Here is a 19,068-nt window from a genome sequence, read left to right on the forward strand (position 1 = left end):
GAAGTTTGGTGTAATTCTGCCCAGTGGTTTTCAAGAAGAAGATTTTTTAGAAATTGTTGACACACTACGCACGACTGACGACGGACATCAAACGGTCACAATAGCTCACCTTGTCACTTTGTGACAGGTGAGCTAAAAAAAAAAAGCACTGACCAAATTAACTGACAGACCAGACCTTTTAGAAATTCAGCTGGATAAAGGTTAAGCAGCCAAATTATGGCATTATGTTGAAATGCAACAAAAAACACAAGCAAAATATACACAGACCCTGTAATAATAATGATACAAAAAAGCATGTGCATTGTCGGTAGGAATCAATAGTGATGTACAAACATGTAAAAAACCTAGAAAAACAAGCACGCTGTCTATAACATACTATAGATGGTCACAATACTATACAACACAGTGCAACATTTACCATGTGGCAACCATACTTACAATAATTGGAACAAGTTCAAACTATAGTAACAACAAAAATGACACATTCAATCTAGAGACAAAAGCACCCATTTATTATGCAGAGTCAAAACTGAAAAACATCTTGCGTTCCTTACTTATACACACCTACCATTTTTTTTATCAATTCATGTTTCAGTGAAAAAAATATTTTAGGTCTATCAATCATTCTAACTTCATAAAAACTTTTTTCTGTAAAACATAAATTCCTCCCATGATAATCTGTACCATTTTCAGTCCCAAGATCTCCAAGACTATGACCTACTGACCCAGCATAATAGGGGTCTTTTATGACCACAGGCAAATAATTTTAAGTTTGTGGACTTTTACAGAGGAAGCTATTTTCAGCCTCAAAGTCACTGTGACCTTGAACAGTTCATCTACTACCACAGGCAAACATCCTACGAACTGTAAAGGCAGTTGGCCAAAGGCTTCTCAAGTTAGTGAGAGGACATCGTTTTAAGTTTTGAGGTAACAGAGACATTGACCTCTGACCTACTGAGCCTTAAAACAATAAAGGTCATCTGGTGACCAAAGGCAATAATCCTGTGAAGATTGACAACTATAGGCCAAAACCTTTTTTACTTACTGAAAGGAAACCATTTTCAGGTTTAATGACCTACTGGCCTTCAACAAGTGTCATCTACTGGCCACAGTCACCTTATGAAGTTTGAAGGCAGTATGCAAAAGGGTTCTCAAGTTAGTGAGACATATTGTTTTAAGTTTATAGATCACTGTGACATTGACCTTTGACCTACTAATGCTCAAAACCAAAGGGGCTTTCGAATGACCACACAGCAATAATGTTATGAAATTTGAAAATTGTATATCAAAGCATAATTATCTATTCAGTAAATATACCATTTTCAGGCTCAAGGTAAAGGTGACCTTGACCTCGGACTTACTAACCAAAACAACAGGGGTTATCTACTGACCTGTCAATGATCTTATGAAATTTGACAAATGCATGACAAAGCATTCTTTAATTAGTGACGAAAACTGTTGTCAGTTTCAAAGTCACTAGACCCTTACCATTGAATTACTAAACCCCTAAACAACAAGTGTCATCTTCTGCTCATAGGCAGTCACCACACAAAGACTGATGACTGCAGCCAAAGCATTCTTCAGTTATTGCATGGAAACCATTTTCAGTCAGGAGGTCATTGTAACCTTGATCTATTGACTTACTGACCCCCAAAACAACAGGGTAATCTACTTGCCACTGTCAACCATCCTATGATGTTTGGCCACAGTGAGACCAAACATTCACTAGTAATAGAATGTAACAAAATGGTTTACCAACCAACTAAACAATGGATAGACAGACGGGCTATGAGCAAAACAATATACCCCCTCTCCATCGGAAGGTGTAGAGTTGGGAGGAAAGGCGCATAAAAATGGACTAAACCACAACTGGTTGAATACCAAACAAACTCTCACTGTACATCTGTAATGTGCTTACCACATAAGAAGAAAGGGATAAAGACTAAAGTAAGCATGCTGATATATTCTTAGTAAAAAGTATTTTTTTAAACACTTGAACTGTAGCAAGATGTACAACATCTGCATGACACCATTATTAACTACAATCATGCCTGTGTGACATATTAAATCAATAAAGTGAACATCCATTACATACACTATTCTTCACAGCAAGCATTGCTGCAATTCTGTCAAAGTAATCAAAATAAGTGTTAAAATAAAAAGTATTAAGCTATCTGAAAGTAGTACATTCTTTATTCTAAAGTTTCAGATTCCACAACTTTTATTTACAACACTATCCCAAGATCTAGAGAAAGTCTAATTTTCCATTTGCCCCAACATTACAGAATACACCAAGATCTTGCTGGCCATCATAGAATAAATCAAGACCTAGATCTAGGTCTAAACTGCAATATCTGTCAAGTATAACTAAACTAGAGAGGCAGCTGGAAATTGTGTTTGATCAAACTGAATTGAAATGTAGAATAAAATATTGGTTAACTCTTTTCCGTACCCATGTTCTTGCAGCTATGTACCTGCACTTATTACTAAATGTAAGTTTTTTCCACACATACCCTGATGGGATATATCAGTATAAAATGTAGAATTAGAACTATTTTGCAATCTTTGAAATACCAAGTCATTCTCTTCTTTTTTTTACTCTAACTCTTTAACACCTGGAGGGATATTTTATCTAGATGCATATTTCATTTTTACCTGGAGGAATATTTCACCTACTCATGAAGGAATATTTCTCCTGGAGGAATATTTTACCTTGAGAAAAAAATCACCTTCTCCTGGAGATATATTTCACTTGGAGGAGTATTTCACCTCTTCATGAACAAATATTTTACCTTGAGGAATATTTCACCTCCCTTATGAGGAATATTTCTCCTGGAGGAATATTTTACAAAGAGGAAAATTATATTTTCCTGGAGAAATAATTCACCTGGAAGAATATTTCACCTGGAAGAATACTTCCTTAGGAATTCTCTATGTACAACAAACTACAATACATCTATAGTCTATAATACAGTAAGTTAGAAAACATGTCAAAAAGGCAACTTCAGAAACAATGCAATATCAAACTCTATCAAACTCTAGTAGCATTAGATTTCAAATACTTCAATAACACTGTATTCACAACAACTGGTATACCATGTCTAATAGTTCTTGTATAGGGGTCTGTAATACAATACGTTCACTTGAAATAATTACATCGTTAAAAGTATTAAAAACCATCAAAGCAGTTAATCCAAATACAGCATAACTGTACCAAACTGTACCAATATAACTTCACATCAGTTTGGTAAATGTTTCAGATTTTAAGAATGCATGCATTACTTTAATAGGATTATTTATTTATTTTGCTGGATTGAACGTCACAATGACACTATTATAGGTCATATGGCCACTTTGCAGCTTTGATGGTGGAGGAAGACCCCAGGTGCCAATCCGTGCATTATTTCATCATAAGCGGGCATCTTGGTAAAACCGACGACCTTCCATTAGCCAGCTGGATGGCTTCCACACATGAAGAATTCAAGCCCCAAGTGAGGCACCTTAATAGGAATTTAATTTAATAAACTATATATAAATATGAATTTTTCATCAAAGCGGAAAAAGCTTAAAGCACAGGGTTATACATATATATATCATATTAGATGACATTAAATAATGTTTCTAACTAAATGGAATTATTATTTGTCCTTTTCATTGGTCAAATAATTGATGACAATTCAGGTATGAGCTTTACCAACGAAATGTATTGATCTGTTTAAAAATCCTCATGCATGAACTTCATAGAAAATGTTGTAACACTTTGATGTCATACTCATGTTTAGACCATGACACTGGGCCAATTGATATTTTCAAAATGTTGTCTTATCTATATTAAAAATATTGCACTTTCTATACATATGCAAATATACAGTATATCAACACAAGGTCACATTCAGATAAAAAACAAGAAGGTATCAGTTAAAAAAAAAAGACATGTTAGCTAGGCATATGCAACAACTGAAAAATTATGAAATGAGGGTTTTATAGAGTTTGTTAGGTTATGCTTGTAGCATACAATCTAGGCAATTACCAAGTGCAGTAAATCTTCTAGATTGGTCTGAAAACAACAATTCATATATCATGTCATCATGGGCTGATGTAACTATGTCTGTATTTAGCAAAATGTGACTTTCTCATGCTATGTATTCAGTTATAAATCTTAATATAACTGTATAAGTAGTTAATATGGCAATCTGAAAATGTCTTCTATTTCTGCAAATGAGAAATGTTATGAAAGTTAAAGTCATGCACAATTTTTCATCAAAATCTACAATGAAACTCTATCATGTTTCTTAAACTAACCTGAAATATTTAATTAATAATCATCTAATTATCATTGACTGCTATCATATTCATGGAAACACTCAAACATATTTCAACATTAAAAAAATATCTACTTTATTTGTTTATCAAAATGTTTGTGACATATATATATTTACAACTTAAACAATACTGATAGGCAAAACAAATTCGGGAAAGAGTTTCTAAAAAAGCTTATAAGCTTACTAATCCCTTGCTTTTGTAACATATTTTGTAATTGTATGCTATTTGTAGAATAAAATATTGTTTAAACCAAAACAAAGTAAACCTAGCACTATATGTACTGTATATCAGTATGGATGATGGGAATGATGGACTGGGTATCAGTACAGATGATGAGAATGATGGACTGGGTATCAGTACAGATGATGAAAATGATTTAATGGGTATATCTGTTCAAATGATGTACTGGGTATCTTTTCAAATGATGAGAATGATGTACTGGGCATCTTTTCAAATGATGAGAATGATGTACTGGGTATCTTTTCAAATGATGAGAATGATGTACTGGGCATCTTTTCAAATGATGAGAGTGATGCACTGGGTATCTTTTTCAAATGATGAGAATGATGTACTGGGTATCTTTTCAAATGATGAGAGTGATGTACTGGGTATCTTTTCAAATGATGAGAATGATGTACTGGGTATCTTTTCAAATGATGAGAATGATGTACTGGGTATCTTTTCAAATGATGAGAATGATGTACTGGGTATCAGTAAGGATGATAAGTATGATTTACTGTGTGTCAGTACCAATGATGAGAATGAATTACTCTATATCGGTACAGATGATAGGACTGACATACTGTGTACCTGTATGGTTGATGGGAACAATGTACTGTACATAAGTACAGATGATGAGAATGATATCATTGATAAAAATGTAAACAATGCTTCATCACAACCTTATGACATGAAAACTTCATGTATCTCTGAAAAAACAAAAACAACTTCTAATGATATGGCCAGTGAAAGTATGTTTCGTTAAAAAATGAGAAAACCATGTAATATGTGATACTGCATACACAAGATTGATGAATGTCTTAATTAAACCATTCTAAATGGTAAAATGTTTCAATATTATGCTTGCACAGCATTTTCTTATCATTTTATAGGCCCTGAAATAAAATAAATTGGTTGTTGATTGACAAAGCAAAAGATAAGCAATTGCGAGGTTTCAACTTAATCTAGCCAGCTGATACATTGTCACGATTGTCTACCTCAGTCAATATCAAATAGAATATGCTGAGTGAAAAAAGCGTTTACATTACCTACCTATAAGCATACACAATAATGACACAAGGTTGTAAAGAAACAATTTTTGATTTGCTAATACACATTTTTTTGTGTATTATAGATTATGGACATCTTCATTTACGTAAAGTCAGCATTTAAAGAATAAACTTTTAAGTTAAACTAGAGCTATCACCAAGGGTGATCATACTCCCAGTCATCACTCTTATACAAGTTAGGTAAATCTTATAATAAAGACCTTTGACCTCGAAGTATGATCTTGACCTTGGACCTAGCCTTGATGAATAAAGTTTCTTTCTACAAAAATCCTTCCATTGGTATATAAAATACAGAAATAAGATAAACACATTTGACCTTTGACCTCCAAGTGTGACCTTTAACTTTGGACCTAATGGTGTGGGTATTTCTTGTCATTCTGTGATAGTGAACATTTAAGTGTAAAGATCTTTGACCTTTAATATCTAAGTTTGATTTGACCTGTGTTTGCGCTCTGCATATCATCTAGAGGTAGATAATACAGAGATAATACAGAGATAAGCTATTTGACAAATTTTGACTTCAACAGTGACATTGACCTGGGATGTAGTGGCCTGGGTCAAACCTTATTACTATTTTCTTTATTAATCTTTAATCATTGTGAACAGTTCTGTTTGAGAAATATGTCTGTGGAACGGATTTACAGATAGATGGATGTATAGACTGACAGATAGTTGAGCCGTGCCATGGGAAAACCAACATAGTGGGTTTGCGACCAGCATGGATCCAGACCAGCCTGGGCATCCGCGCAGTCTGGTCAGGCTCCATGCTGTTCGCTTTTAAAGCCTATTGGAATTGGAGAAACTGTTAGCGAACAGCATGGATCCTGACCAGACTGCGCGGATGCGCAGGCTGGTCTGGATCCATGCTATTCGCAAAGCCACTATGTTGGTTTTCTCATGGCATGGCTCATTTGTCATTCCAATACATACTTTAAATCAGATTCTGAAGATTATCTTTCTATGTCTGTCTGTACAATTTATGTAACTGATATGGAGTACTGTACCATTTTACTTATAGGAAACTATTTTCAAAACTCTTGCTGCACACTGTTAAGCTATTTGCTTGTAATCAGTACAACAGTAATAAAGTTTTCACTTAAAAACCTTACATTTCTTGTAAAACTTGCTTTTATCAACTTTCTTCCTGAAGACGCTGTACTTATTATATAGTTAAAAAATCTGAATATCTGAATGCTGACAACAAGAGGACCATGATGGTCCTGAATCGCTCACCTGTCCCCACATGAACTGGGTATGACGTCGTTTTTTCTATTATTTGACACAGTGACCTAGTTTTAGAGCTCATGTGAACTAGTTCTGAACTTGACCTAGATATCATCAAGATAAAAATTCTGACCAATTTTCGTGAAGATCCATTGAAAAATATGGCCTCTAGAGAGTTCACAAGGTTTTTCTATTATTTGAAATAATGAACTAGTTTTTGAAGGCATATGACCCAGTTTTGTATTTGACCTAGATATCATCAAGGTGAACATTCTCACCAATTTTCATGAAGATCCATTGAAAAATATGGCCTCTATAGAGGTCACAAGGTTTTTCTATGTTTAGACCTAGTGACCTAGTTTTTGACCGCAGTTGACCCAGTTTCAAACTTGACCTAGATATCATCAAGATGAACACTCAGACCAACTTTCATAAAGATCCCATGAAAAATATGGCCTCTAGAGAGGTCACAAGTTTTTTCTATTATTTGACCTACTGACCTAGTTTTTGATAACATGTGACCCAGTTTCAATCTTGACCTAGATATTATCAAGATGAACATTCTGACCAATTTTCATGCAGATCCCATGAAAAATCTGGCCTCTACAGAGGTCACAAGGTTTTTCTATTATCTGACCTACTGGCCTAGTTTTTGATTGCACGTAACCCAGTTTCGACCTTGACTTAGATATCATCAAGATGAACATTCTGACCAATTTTCATGCAGTTCCCATGAAAAATATGACCTCTAGAGAGGTCACAAGGTTTTTCTATTATTTGACCTACTAACCTAGTTTTTGACCGCACGTGACCCAGTTTAAAAACTGACCTAGATATCATCAAGGTGAACATTCTCACCAATTTTCATGAAGATCCATTGAAAAATATGGCCTCTAGGGAGGTCACAAGGATTTTCTATTTTTAGACCTACTGACCTAGTTTTGGAACGCAGTTGACCCAGTTTCGAACTTGACCTATATATCATCAAGGTGAACATTCTGACCAATTTTCATGCAGATCCCATGAAATATATGGCCTCTACAGAGGTCACAAGGTTTTTCTATTATTTGACCTAGTGACCTAGTTTTTAAAGGCATGTGACCCAGTTTCAAACTTGGCCTAGATATCATCCAGATGAACATTCTGACCAATTTTCATGCAGATCCCATGAAAAATATGACCTCTAGAGAGGTAACAAGGATTTTCTATTATTTGACCTACTGACCTAGTTTTTGACCGCAGTCGACCCAGTTTCAAACTTGACCTAGATATCATGAAGATAAACATTCTGACCAATTTTCATGCAGATCCCATGAAAAATACGGCCTCTACAGAGGTCACAAGGTTTTTCTTTTATTTGACCTACTGACCTAGTTTTGGACCGGACGTGACCCAGTTTCAACCTTGACCTAGATATCATCAAGATGAACATTCTGACTAATTTTCATGCAGATCCCATGAAAAATATGACCTCTAGAGAGGTCACAAGGATTTTCTATTATTTGACCTACTGACGTAGTTTTTGACCACAGTCGACCCAGTTTCGAACTTGACCTAGATATCATCAAGATGAACATTCTGATCAATTTTCATGAAGAGCCATTGAAAAATCTGGCCTCTAGAGAGGTCACAAGGTTTTTCTATTTTTAGACCTACTGACCTAGTTTTTGACCGCACATGACCCAGTTTCAAACTTGACCTAGATATCATCAAGGTGAACATTCTGACAAACTTTCATAAAAATCCCATGAAAAATGTGACCTCTAGAGTGGTCACAAGCAAAAAGTTTACGCACGGACGACGGACGCTGCATGATCACAAAAGCTCACCTTGTCACTTTGTGACAGGTGAGCTAAAAATCAGGTTTTCGTATTAGAAAATGTTAATATCATATATGGGACATTATGATGGTGAACCCTAGAAATAGCTCATCTATATAAAAATATATACTGAGCTTTCAGGATATTTTTCATATAATTTTTTCATTTTTCGGTATATTAAAACAAAAAGCCTATACATTCAAGTGTGTTAGCAGATCTTGTGATACCTTGAAAATAATGTCAATCACGGCGATATTTTGTATTTCTCAGGTTACTGCCATAGGTGTGATAATTTTTCTCAGGTTCACAACAACTGAGTAGTAACATAGTCTAAATAGCAGGTAGATAGACAGTAGTTTATATTTTTCTTCATAAAACATGCACATGATTAATCCATCAGTGAGTAATTTGAACTGAGAGGCATTAATAGTAAGGCAATGGTAGAATTTCATTAACTTTTTAACAAGGCAACAGGAAAATATATTAACTTTGTGGAACTGTTTTTGCATGCAAAAGCTGGTAGGCCGTAAACTGATACATACCTCTTCCTCCCACTATACATTATATAAACAACATCATGTTACCCCATGTTCTAGCACTAAAATATTAATTGTTGATTCTGCCTGGTCTCTAGTAAGATACACTAATAGTAAATACTCCTGTAGTGTCTAGGTTATCTTTAATATCTTTAAGGTAAAGATCTATATAATTTAGACCTATTATATGAAAATAATTTAAAACTAACAACTACACTATTTATTGTATGACAGTAAAGCTTAAATCCTGCTATTTTACATTCCATTGTACAACAGTTACACTCAGCTTTTACTGTAGGACAAACACTTCATTACCTTTCACTAACTACTAGTGTATTTGTTTATAAGTTAAATCTTCCTTAGTTTATCATATTCACTGGCATTGTTTTGATTATATATATATTTCATTTCTAACACATGAAAATACTTACTAGCTTTTCGAAACAATTTAAATAAATCTGAAGACATTCCAATCTAAATTAAAATATCTCTTTGATTTATTTATAAAACAAGGAAATCATCTTATAAAGAGAAACTTTTGCTGTAAAGCAAATGTAATATTAAATATAACTATACTTACAAGTGGTGCAAAAACATCTTCACCCTGGAAGTTCTTCGGCGGATTATTTGGTCTGGAAAAAAAAGTTTAAAATCAAAGGCCTGAATGGCCTGAGTCGGCTAATGATTGATGTACTGACAGTATAGTCTACCAGTTTCAGTTTGTTTCTAGTTTTTTTTCTTAAAATTTCATAACACAGCTCGATATTTACCCAAAATATTATATCCGGATACGATTACACTTTTCTCCAGTTTGAACAATATATTTTACAAATTGTGATGATACGAAGACATTTAGCAGCAATTGGCAGTATCTGACATTGAAGTTTACGGTTAAATTACCTCTTATTTAAATCTTTTCATAAAAAAGTTGTTTCTTTTCGCCAAACATAGACGATCTACTTTCGATTTCAAAAACTACAAGAAAATACAATTTAATGTTTCGCCGATTTGTTTATTTCTCGAAAAATAAGAATTAAAATCATTTTTAATATCAATAGTAACTAAACAAACCAGTAAGAGCTTCTTCTTCCGATAATTTATCCGTTTACTGACTGCAAAATTCAACCCACGCAAAGTTTATAGAAATCATACGATGCGTGTTTACGTTCAATGTGGGAGAATTAAGGCTGATCAGCTATGTTACCTAACGCATCCAGACGATTCAGATTTTGTTTTTAAAAAAGCATTGTGTGCGTTTCTGTAATTTTATATACGTTTTTATACGCTTAGAAATTATTAGACATGCGTATTTGCATTATTTCTATACGTAATTTACGCTAATACGCATCTTATCTGGAGCCCTGCTGGAACTATTTTTTGTCTTTCGCTGGATGTTACCCAAGCTTTGTAAGCCTGCGCAATTCTTAAAATGCACATTTATGCTTAATGAGTTACATTCGAGAATTGCACAATTACAGGTCATAAATATGACAGATTACATCGTATACTGGTCATAGCAAAGGGAATTGACACAACTTAACTTATTCATGCAGTGAACTGTTTGAAATTTGAGAAATCTAATGGAACTACATCCCTTCACATGTTATTCGGTCCGTTTAGAGAATCGTTGGATAGCAAGGACTCGTCAAAAGGCTTTCAGCCTTTAGCCGACTCAAAAAATTAACAATGCAGAATATGACACTTACAGAAGCACTTTAAATACGATAGCTCAAAGTTACATAGCAATAAGTAAAATATCAAGTTATCCCAAGTTTCGAGACATCCCAACATAGAATATATTATGAAAAAAGCTGTGGACTACAAAGTCTGAACTGGTGCTCTAACTACTGATGTTTAAACCACTTCTGTTAAAGTAAGTCAGTCAGCCCTGGTGATTAAACCACTGGAGGTCAAGTAAACCCTTGTGATCAAGCCCCTGGTATTCAAACTACTAGTGTTTGACTATTCATTTTCTGCTGACAGATTTTCAAATATATTAGTTTTTGAAAATTCCTATGATAGTTTTCTTTAAACCTTTAGTATTTTTAGTTTTCACATGGAGCTGAATGCTTATAATAAAAAAAAGTTTAACTTGTGAAACTTATTATTTCTTGGACCAGTATAGTACAACTGAACTAAAACCTAGTTAAGCTGAAGTAAAGAGTCTCACGTTTTAACCCACTGTTTCTGATCCATCTCTCCCCATGGAGCCTTTGTGTCATTTTTGATGAACGCTGGATTGATGACCCTGTCAGAGCGTTTCCGCACCAACGATGCCGACGCCATCGTTCCTGACATGTTCACAGAGTCAGCAGCGGGTACAACAGACTCATCCTGCATAAACATTAATTTTAAACTCATTATTTCATATCCAATTCCTTGAATGACATTTCATCAGCATGAAGAATTTATTTATCATTTCAAAAGTAAAATACTAAGATATTTGCAAGCATCATATTTTCCTACAGAACGCAATATTACGCACAATTTTCTGTTTCAATTTGTTACAGAAAATATCAAAATCGCATTTTGAATTTTATTCTTTTTTTGAAAAACTTCTCTTGCATTTAAATGTTAAAATCTTCTTTAATTGATTGTTCTATACATATCTAGAAAAACAGTATATCTGGTAAAAAGGTTTGTCTGGTAAAAAAATATCAGTGGTAAAACTGTGTGTCTAATAAAATAGTAAGTCTGGTAAAATAGTATTTTTGGTAAAACTGTATTTCTTGATAATAATTCAATATGAGCCATTCATAAAAGCAACAAGAGCTGTCTCCATAGGATGACATATGCCCCCGATGGCACTTTGAATGAGTAGTTATGGCCGATGTTAGAGTTTAGGAGCTTTGACCTACGGAGCTGGGTCTTACGCGCGTCACGTCGTCTTACTGTGTCACACATTCATGCGTAGTTATTTTAAAATCCATGCATGAATGACAATGATCTGGACCGGACACGCCCATCAATGCACTATCATGAAAAATGACCTTTAACGTCTAAGTGTGACCTTGACCTTTGAGCTACGGACCTGGGTCTTGCGCGCGACACGTCGTCTTACTGTGGTACACATTCATGCCAAGTTATTTGAAAATCCATCCATGGTTGACAAAGATATGGACCGGATATGCCTATCAATGCACTATCCTTTAAAGTCTAAGTGTGACCTTGACCTTTGAGCTACGGACCTGGGTCTTGCGCGCGACACGTCATCTTACTGTGGTACACATTCATGCCAAGTTATTTGAAAATCTATCCATCGATGACAAAGATATGGACCGGACATGCCCATCAATGCACTATCCTTTAATGTCTAAGTGTGACCTTGACCTTTGAGCTACGAACCTGGGTCTTGCGCGCGACACGTCGTCTTACTGTGGTACACATTCATGCCAAGTTATTTGAAAATCCATCCATCGATGACAAAGATATGGACCGGACACGCCCATCAATGCACTATCCTTTAATGTCTAAGTGTGACCTTGACCTTTGAGCTACGGACCTGGGTCTTGCGCGGACACATCGTCTTACTGTGGTACACATTCATGCCAAGTTATTTGAAAATCCATCCATCGATGACAAAGATATGGACCGGACACGAAAACTGCGGACAGACTGACAGACCGACAGACGGTTCAAAAACTATATGCCTCCCTTCGGGGGCATAAAAAGACCCAAAATTAAACAGAGCATGATTTTACAAGATATTCTATGGTACATCTTACATCATCCAGTTCCAGATGCTGGTTTGGTATTGTTCTCATAATCTCATGGTAGACTTCACGTATCTCATCTCCCAGGAACAGGTTTCTGTCCAGCTGCTTCACTGTGGCTGCATCAATCTTAAATGAATATACAAATGATAGTAATTAACCTTTACCATGCTAAATTTCTAAAATGGACTGGTCTATCATTCAATTCTGGCAGCACCATTTATAATTCGAAGGGGTGTTCAATGAAAATTTATTGACTAAATAACAAACAGAGCAAACCACTTCTGTGCAGGCCGATCTTGGTCTGCACTGGTCTCAAAGGCAGAATCTCTTGCCGCCAGCAAGGTAAAGGTTAATAAACAAGGGATTATGATTGATATTACAGTCAATTCTAACATAACCAGCGAATAACCTACATGCATGTAGAGCAAAATCTCAGGTTATTCTGCAATAAACCACTCGCGTGCAATGACATCATCCAATCCAGGTGTGTAGTGCGGTCGTAAAAAGTATTTACCATTTTTTCTAACACTGTTGATACTAACATGTCGTGTTAGAATCAAAATAACAAGTTCCAAAGTGTGATTTATCATAGAATAACCCTAGTTTTTCGTTTTTATACGAAACAATATATCACTCAGGCCTACGGCCTTCATGATATATTCTTACATATAAGAACTCAAAACACGGGTTATTCTACGATAAACCACACTTGGGAACTTATTTCTTAAATAAATAAAACCATTGTCACTTTCCATTTACAACTGGAATTACACTTAAAACACTCACCAAATAACAATAACTAAATAGATAATTCACAGAAATGAAAAGCTCAGTAAATTAAATCTTTTACAGATCACTGAAATCATAAGTTTTTGTAGGAGACCAATTTTTGTGGATTTCTTGGTCATGTCAGTCAAAGAAATTAAACCCTAACGACAAGTAAAACTTCTATTCGGTATATCTTCTAAGCCAACATCCAAAAATTCATACCCCCATGATATAGTCATTTTGGTCAGAACAACAAAACTTCATGCCCACAATATTAAATATTTTCACAGTATTTACTCAGGACTACTTCGCCATAATTAAGCACAAGAGTTCAATCTCCTGTTTGTCTCGAAGCTGATCTAACAATGTCAGATAATAAACTAAAATCTACATGTACACATTTTTTTGTGTATTATAGATTATGGAAATCTTCATTTACGTAAAGTCAGCATTTAAAGAATAAAATTAAAGTTAAACTAGAGCTATCACCAAAGGTGATTCATACCCCAAGACACCACTTTGAAACAGGTAAGGTAAATGTTGTGATCAAGACCTTTGACCTCCAATTATGATCTTGACCTTGGACCTAGTCTTGATGAATGAAGTTTCTTTCTACAAAATCCTACCATTGGTATATAAAATATGGAAATAAAATAAGCATACTCCAAGTGTGACCTTTAACTAGGGACCTAATGATGTGGGTTGTAAATAATTCTTGTCATACTGTGATAGTGAACATTTATGTGTAAAGATCTTTGACCTTTAATATCTAAGTTTGACCTTGACTTGTGTTTGCACTCTGAATATCATCTTGAGGTAGATAATATGGAGGGAATATAGAGTCATGCTATTTGACCTTTTACTACAAGTGTGACATTGACCTTGGACGTAGTGACCTCAGTCAAACCAAACTTATGTTGTTGTTTTTTTAAATCATAGTGAACAGTTCTCACTAATGAAGTTTTCACTTCAAAACTTCACATTTCTTGTAAAACTTGCTTTTACACCCTAAGTATATCTACTTTTCTGGTGAAGCCAATGTATTTATTATACAATTAAAATTTCGGGGCCTCTGTGGCCAAGTGGTTAAGGTCGCTGACTCAGATCACTTGCCCCTCATCGATATTGGTTTGAGGCATAGAATTCTTCATGTGAGGAAGCCAGCCAGCTGAGCCATACTGAGCTTTAACGCTATTTTCTAATTATTATTATTTTTATTATTATTTACCAGATTTTTATAGCGCTCTTTCATCTATAAAATAAACGTTCAAAAGCGCTAATATAATTTTTCATTTTGTTATCTATACATTTTTCAATATAACAGAATAAAAATGCCTATGTATTTGAATGCATTTGCAGATGTTGTGACCTCTGAAAAAATAATGTCTCTGAAGGTTAAATTTCATATTTCTCAGGTTATTGACATAGGGGGACAAAATGTTTTCTCAGGTTCACAACAGAGTGGTAACATAGCCAAAATGGCAGTTAGATAGACAGTAAGATATATTTTTCTTTCATAAAACATGCACATGATTAATCCATCAGTGAGTAATTTGAACTGAGAGGCATTAATAGTAAGGCAATGGTAGAATTTCATTAACTTTTTAACAAGGCAACAGGAAAATGTATTAACTTTGTGAACTGTTTTTGCATGCAAAAGCTGAAAGGCCGTAAACTGATACATACCTCTTCTTCCCACTATACATTATATAAACAACATCATGTTACCATGTTCTTAAACTAGCATATTAACTTTTGAGTCTGCCTGGTCTCAGAGTAATATACACTATTACTACTGTACTTTCTTAGTTATCTTTTAATAATATCTTTAATATAAAGATCTATATAATATAGACCCATTATATGAAAAGTATTTAAATACCAACAACTATACTATTTACTGTATGACAGCTTGTATAAAGTTTAATTCCTACTATTTCACACTGTATAACAGTATAGCTTAATTCCCCCTATTTGTATGACAGTACATTGTATATAACATTTCAAGAACAGAATCACTTGCCGCCAGTAGGCTAAAGTTTAAAAAGTTACTTCACTTGAGTAATTTACAATTAATTTCCAACTGTGACTGAATAATAAGTATATCATAGCATACCTCCTCCAACAGATCATTATTACTGTAGCATATCAAATCCGGGGTGGGGTGACATACACACATCGTTTCTGACACTGGGATGTCTGAGGCTCAAACCCCCCCAATCTGCAATATACACAAACAACACTTTAACACAAACCCCAACATGCAAAAAAGGGTTATATCTTAATATCTAAAGTCTAAAAGGCCATCTCTGACCTGATGTAATCTGACATCTAGGTATCCATCAAAAGTTCTTAAATTTATTACACGGGCATTATTTACAACGGGAAAAGGGTTTCAATTTATGGGGGGAAGGCAAATTTTAAAAGGAAAATTTTTTAAAACTTTTTTCATTTTTAAACCAAAAACCCATTTTTTTTTCCAACCCCCAAAGAAATTTTTCCAAAAGCCAACTCACCCTTGTTTCAATAACAGTTTTTCCCTCATTTTTTTTTCGTTACGAAATTTTGAAAAAATTTTCACTCAAAATTTTTTTTTTAACAACTAAAAAATACTAGGAATTGTTGAAACTACAAAGTCAAATAAAATTTGGGGAATTGATTTTTTTATAATAATTAAAAACTGTTTTTAACAAAAAAAACCTGCATTTTGAGGGAAAATTAATAGAAAACCAATGTATTTGTAATTACAGTTTTTGGGTTTCTGGAGGAAAGTGAAAACCATTGTTTTTGGGTTGGGGAATATAAAAGAAAGAGTGTACCTGTTTTGGCATTGGGTTTTTAAACCCCCAAGCGGGTTTTGGAGATGCTTTTGGCCTCTCAATGGATACTGAAAAACACCCAAAATTTTTAAAAGGGGGTAATTTAAAAGGAACTCCCAAATAAAAAAAAAAATTTTAAAAAACTTTTTAAATGAAATAGAAAAATAAAACTTAAAACCCAAACTTTCAGTTGACAGTGCCCCAAACAAACCCTTCATGCTTGATAATAATATAAGCTACGGGGAAAAATTTTAAAACTTACAAAAAGCAAAAATTTTTAAGTCGAAAATGGGGCCATAATTCAGTCAAAATTTTTGATAGAGTTGCCTCCCCCTTTTTTAAAAACAGACGGGGGTCATGAGGTAAACAATATCCCAAAATAAAAAGCAATACCTCAATGGACTTTAAAAATTTTGGGGGGAAAACGCAAACTTTAACTTCCAATAAGCATATTCTAAGTAAAAAAGGGGGCCTTTAAATTCAGTCAAAAGCTTAAATAGGGGTTGGGCCTCCTCCTTTTTAAAAAAGACGGGGGTCATGATGGTAAAAAAGTATGCAAAAAAACCCAAAGCAATATCCAATGGATTTTGGGAAAATATTTGGTGGAAACGCAAACTTAAATTTGTTTTGATGCTAACGCTAATGCCCAACCCCCCGGGGCAGAGGATAGTTTCCCCCATTCCCCCCTCTCCCCCCCCCACCTGCCCCTGCCAATTTTCAATCCCAAAGGGTCACAATGACCTTTGGCCTATTTGAAATCATCCAAAACAAGGCCCATTTTTAGTTATTTAGGGGAAACCCCTTTTCCCATCTCGATACAGTGGAATTTAAAACCTTTCTTTTTACTGCCCCCCCAAAAATAATAGGGTTGTCTATGTATCGCTTTAAAATTTTTGACAACTTTTGGGCCAAAAGCAATTTTTCCCTTCTTGATGATGCATTTTCAGCCCTCGGGGTCACTTGACTTTGCCCTAACACCCATTTTACTGCCCAAGAAAACAATAAACCAAACAAATTTTTTAAGATTTAAAAAGCCCGTGTTCTCTAGAAAATGAACAAAACTTTTTTAAATTTTTAAACCCCCCTTTGTGCCCCTTAAGTTAAACCTTTGGGCCCTACGACCCCTAAAAAAACAAAAGCTATCTACTTACCATAGCAAATCATTCTATTAATCGGGCGAACTCCCGAAAATCAAGTTTTCTTTTAGTTATTGTTCAGAAACAAAATGGCAGACTGCCCCAACAGAAAACAAGCAAAAAAATTTCCCAAATTTTTTTCAAAAAGATAATCAAAAATAATAATAAAAAAACAAAATGAAACCCCTTTTTTCCCCCCATGATCTTTTCTTTCTTTCTCTTTCATTTTTTGAGCCCCCTTCCCCCAGGATTTTCCTTCTGCCCCAATCAGTTTAATATTTGAAGTTTTTTTCCTGTGAAAAAATTCCCATTAACGGGATTATATATTGCCAAAAATAAAACGGTAGTGCTATATTTTGTCATGGTAAGTATAAAAAGGGGTACCACACAAAATTTTGTACTTATCTTTAACCCTTCTGGCCACTCCCAAATAATTTTTTTGGTTGGGTCTTAAACACACAACACAATATGAAAACCCTTTTGGGGAGCTTTTGATCAGGAGGAACTTCTAATTTTTTTCCAGCCACAGCAGAACCTGAGGAAAAACATCACTTTGCCACTAGTAAAAATACAGCAAAAGTCTTCCTAACATGACAACGGAGCGGGTCTCGAACCCAAAACGGGGACAAGTAATTTGAATGGGGGAAAACTTAACCAAAAACCCACAAAGGGATCCTACCCCTTTAAATGAATCTTAACTCAAAAAGATGTAAATTGCAAATATTTTGCTCTATAACGACTGCTTTAACAAAATAAATAGAAATTTTACAAAAACTGTAAGAATAAAGAAATTAAAACTAAAAGTTTGTATTAAAAACTATTTTTTTTTACTTGAAAAAAGGGGTTGGCATATCCCATCTGATTTTTTTTTTCCTCCTCTGACTTCCCAAAGTTTCCCTGTAAACTTTGGGGCAAAAAATTCCCCCGGTCCCCCGGGCTGGGGAACCCTTGCGGGCTTTCAGGGAAAGCTCCTATAAAGACAAATCTAAACATGTAGAAATAAGCCATGCGGGTTTTTTAACCTTTAAATAAAAAAATCAGGTTTAAAAAATTTTTCCCTGAATGGGCATTTTTAAATGTTTAAAGACCCCTTCCCTTTAAAAAGTGCTGTTTTTTGAAGGAATTTTTTTTTAGGAAAATTTTATGTTCCCGGGTGAGCATCTTTTCTGGTAAATACCTTAATTTCCAATGAAAATTTCAGCGGTTTTGGGGTTTTTGGATCACAAACCCTGTTCCCTTTTTTTAACAGATGTGATAGTTCATTTTTGGGCAAAAATAAAAAGGGTTAAATTACAATGGGAACTTGACCCGGGGGAATTTTCTTTTAGTTGGAATACTTTCCCAAGCCGATAACATAATGTGTCCTAGAACACGGGTTTTTTGTTTAACACATTGAAAAAAATCCAAAAGTTTTAAACCCAAAATTTCCCTTCAAAA

General features: G+C 34.6%; 1 protein-coding gene across 6 annotated transcripts in view; it reads right to left on the minus strand.

The window, feature by feature from the left end:
- Positions 1-15,820, minus strand: part of LOC123566374 (uncharacterized) — a 32,652-nt gene extending 16,832 nt beyond the window's left edge. Inside the window, exons 1-6 of one of the 6 annotated variants that reach the window (XM_053549937.1) lie at positions 15,793-15,820; positions 12,918-13,034; positions 11,363-11,526; positions 9,773-9,824; positions 4,031-4,057; positions 3,097-3,123 (exon numbers count right to left, since the gene is read on the minus strand). In XM_053549937.1, the coding sequence (XP_053405912.1) occupies positions 3,097-3,123; positions 4,031-4,057; positions 9,773-9,824; positions 11,363-11,526; positions 12,918-12,956 (309 nt within the window). In that variant the 5' untranslated portion in view covers positions 12,957-13,034; positions 15,793-15,820. Of the gene's footprint in view, positions 1-438; positions 460-3,096; positions 3,124-4,030; positions 4,058-9,772; positions 9,825-11,362; positions 11,527-12,917; positions 13,035-15,362; positions 15,370-15,792 lie in introns of those variants that run through there. The other 5 variants (XM_053549938.1, XM_053549941.1, XM_053549940.1 and 2 more) reach the window with 5 other exon arrangements.
- Between the last annotated feature and the right edge of the window lie 3,248 nt (positions 15,821-19,068).

The sequence above is a fragment of the Mercenaria mercenaria genome, chromosome 8, assembly GCF_021730395.1.
Source record: "Mercenaria mercenaria strain notata chromosome 8, MADL_Memer_1, whole genome shotgun sequence".
NCBI classification, from domain to species: domain Eukaryota; kingdom Metazoa; phylum Mollusca; class Bivalvia; order Venerida; family Veneridae; genus Mercenaria; species Mercenaria mercenaria.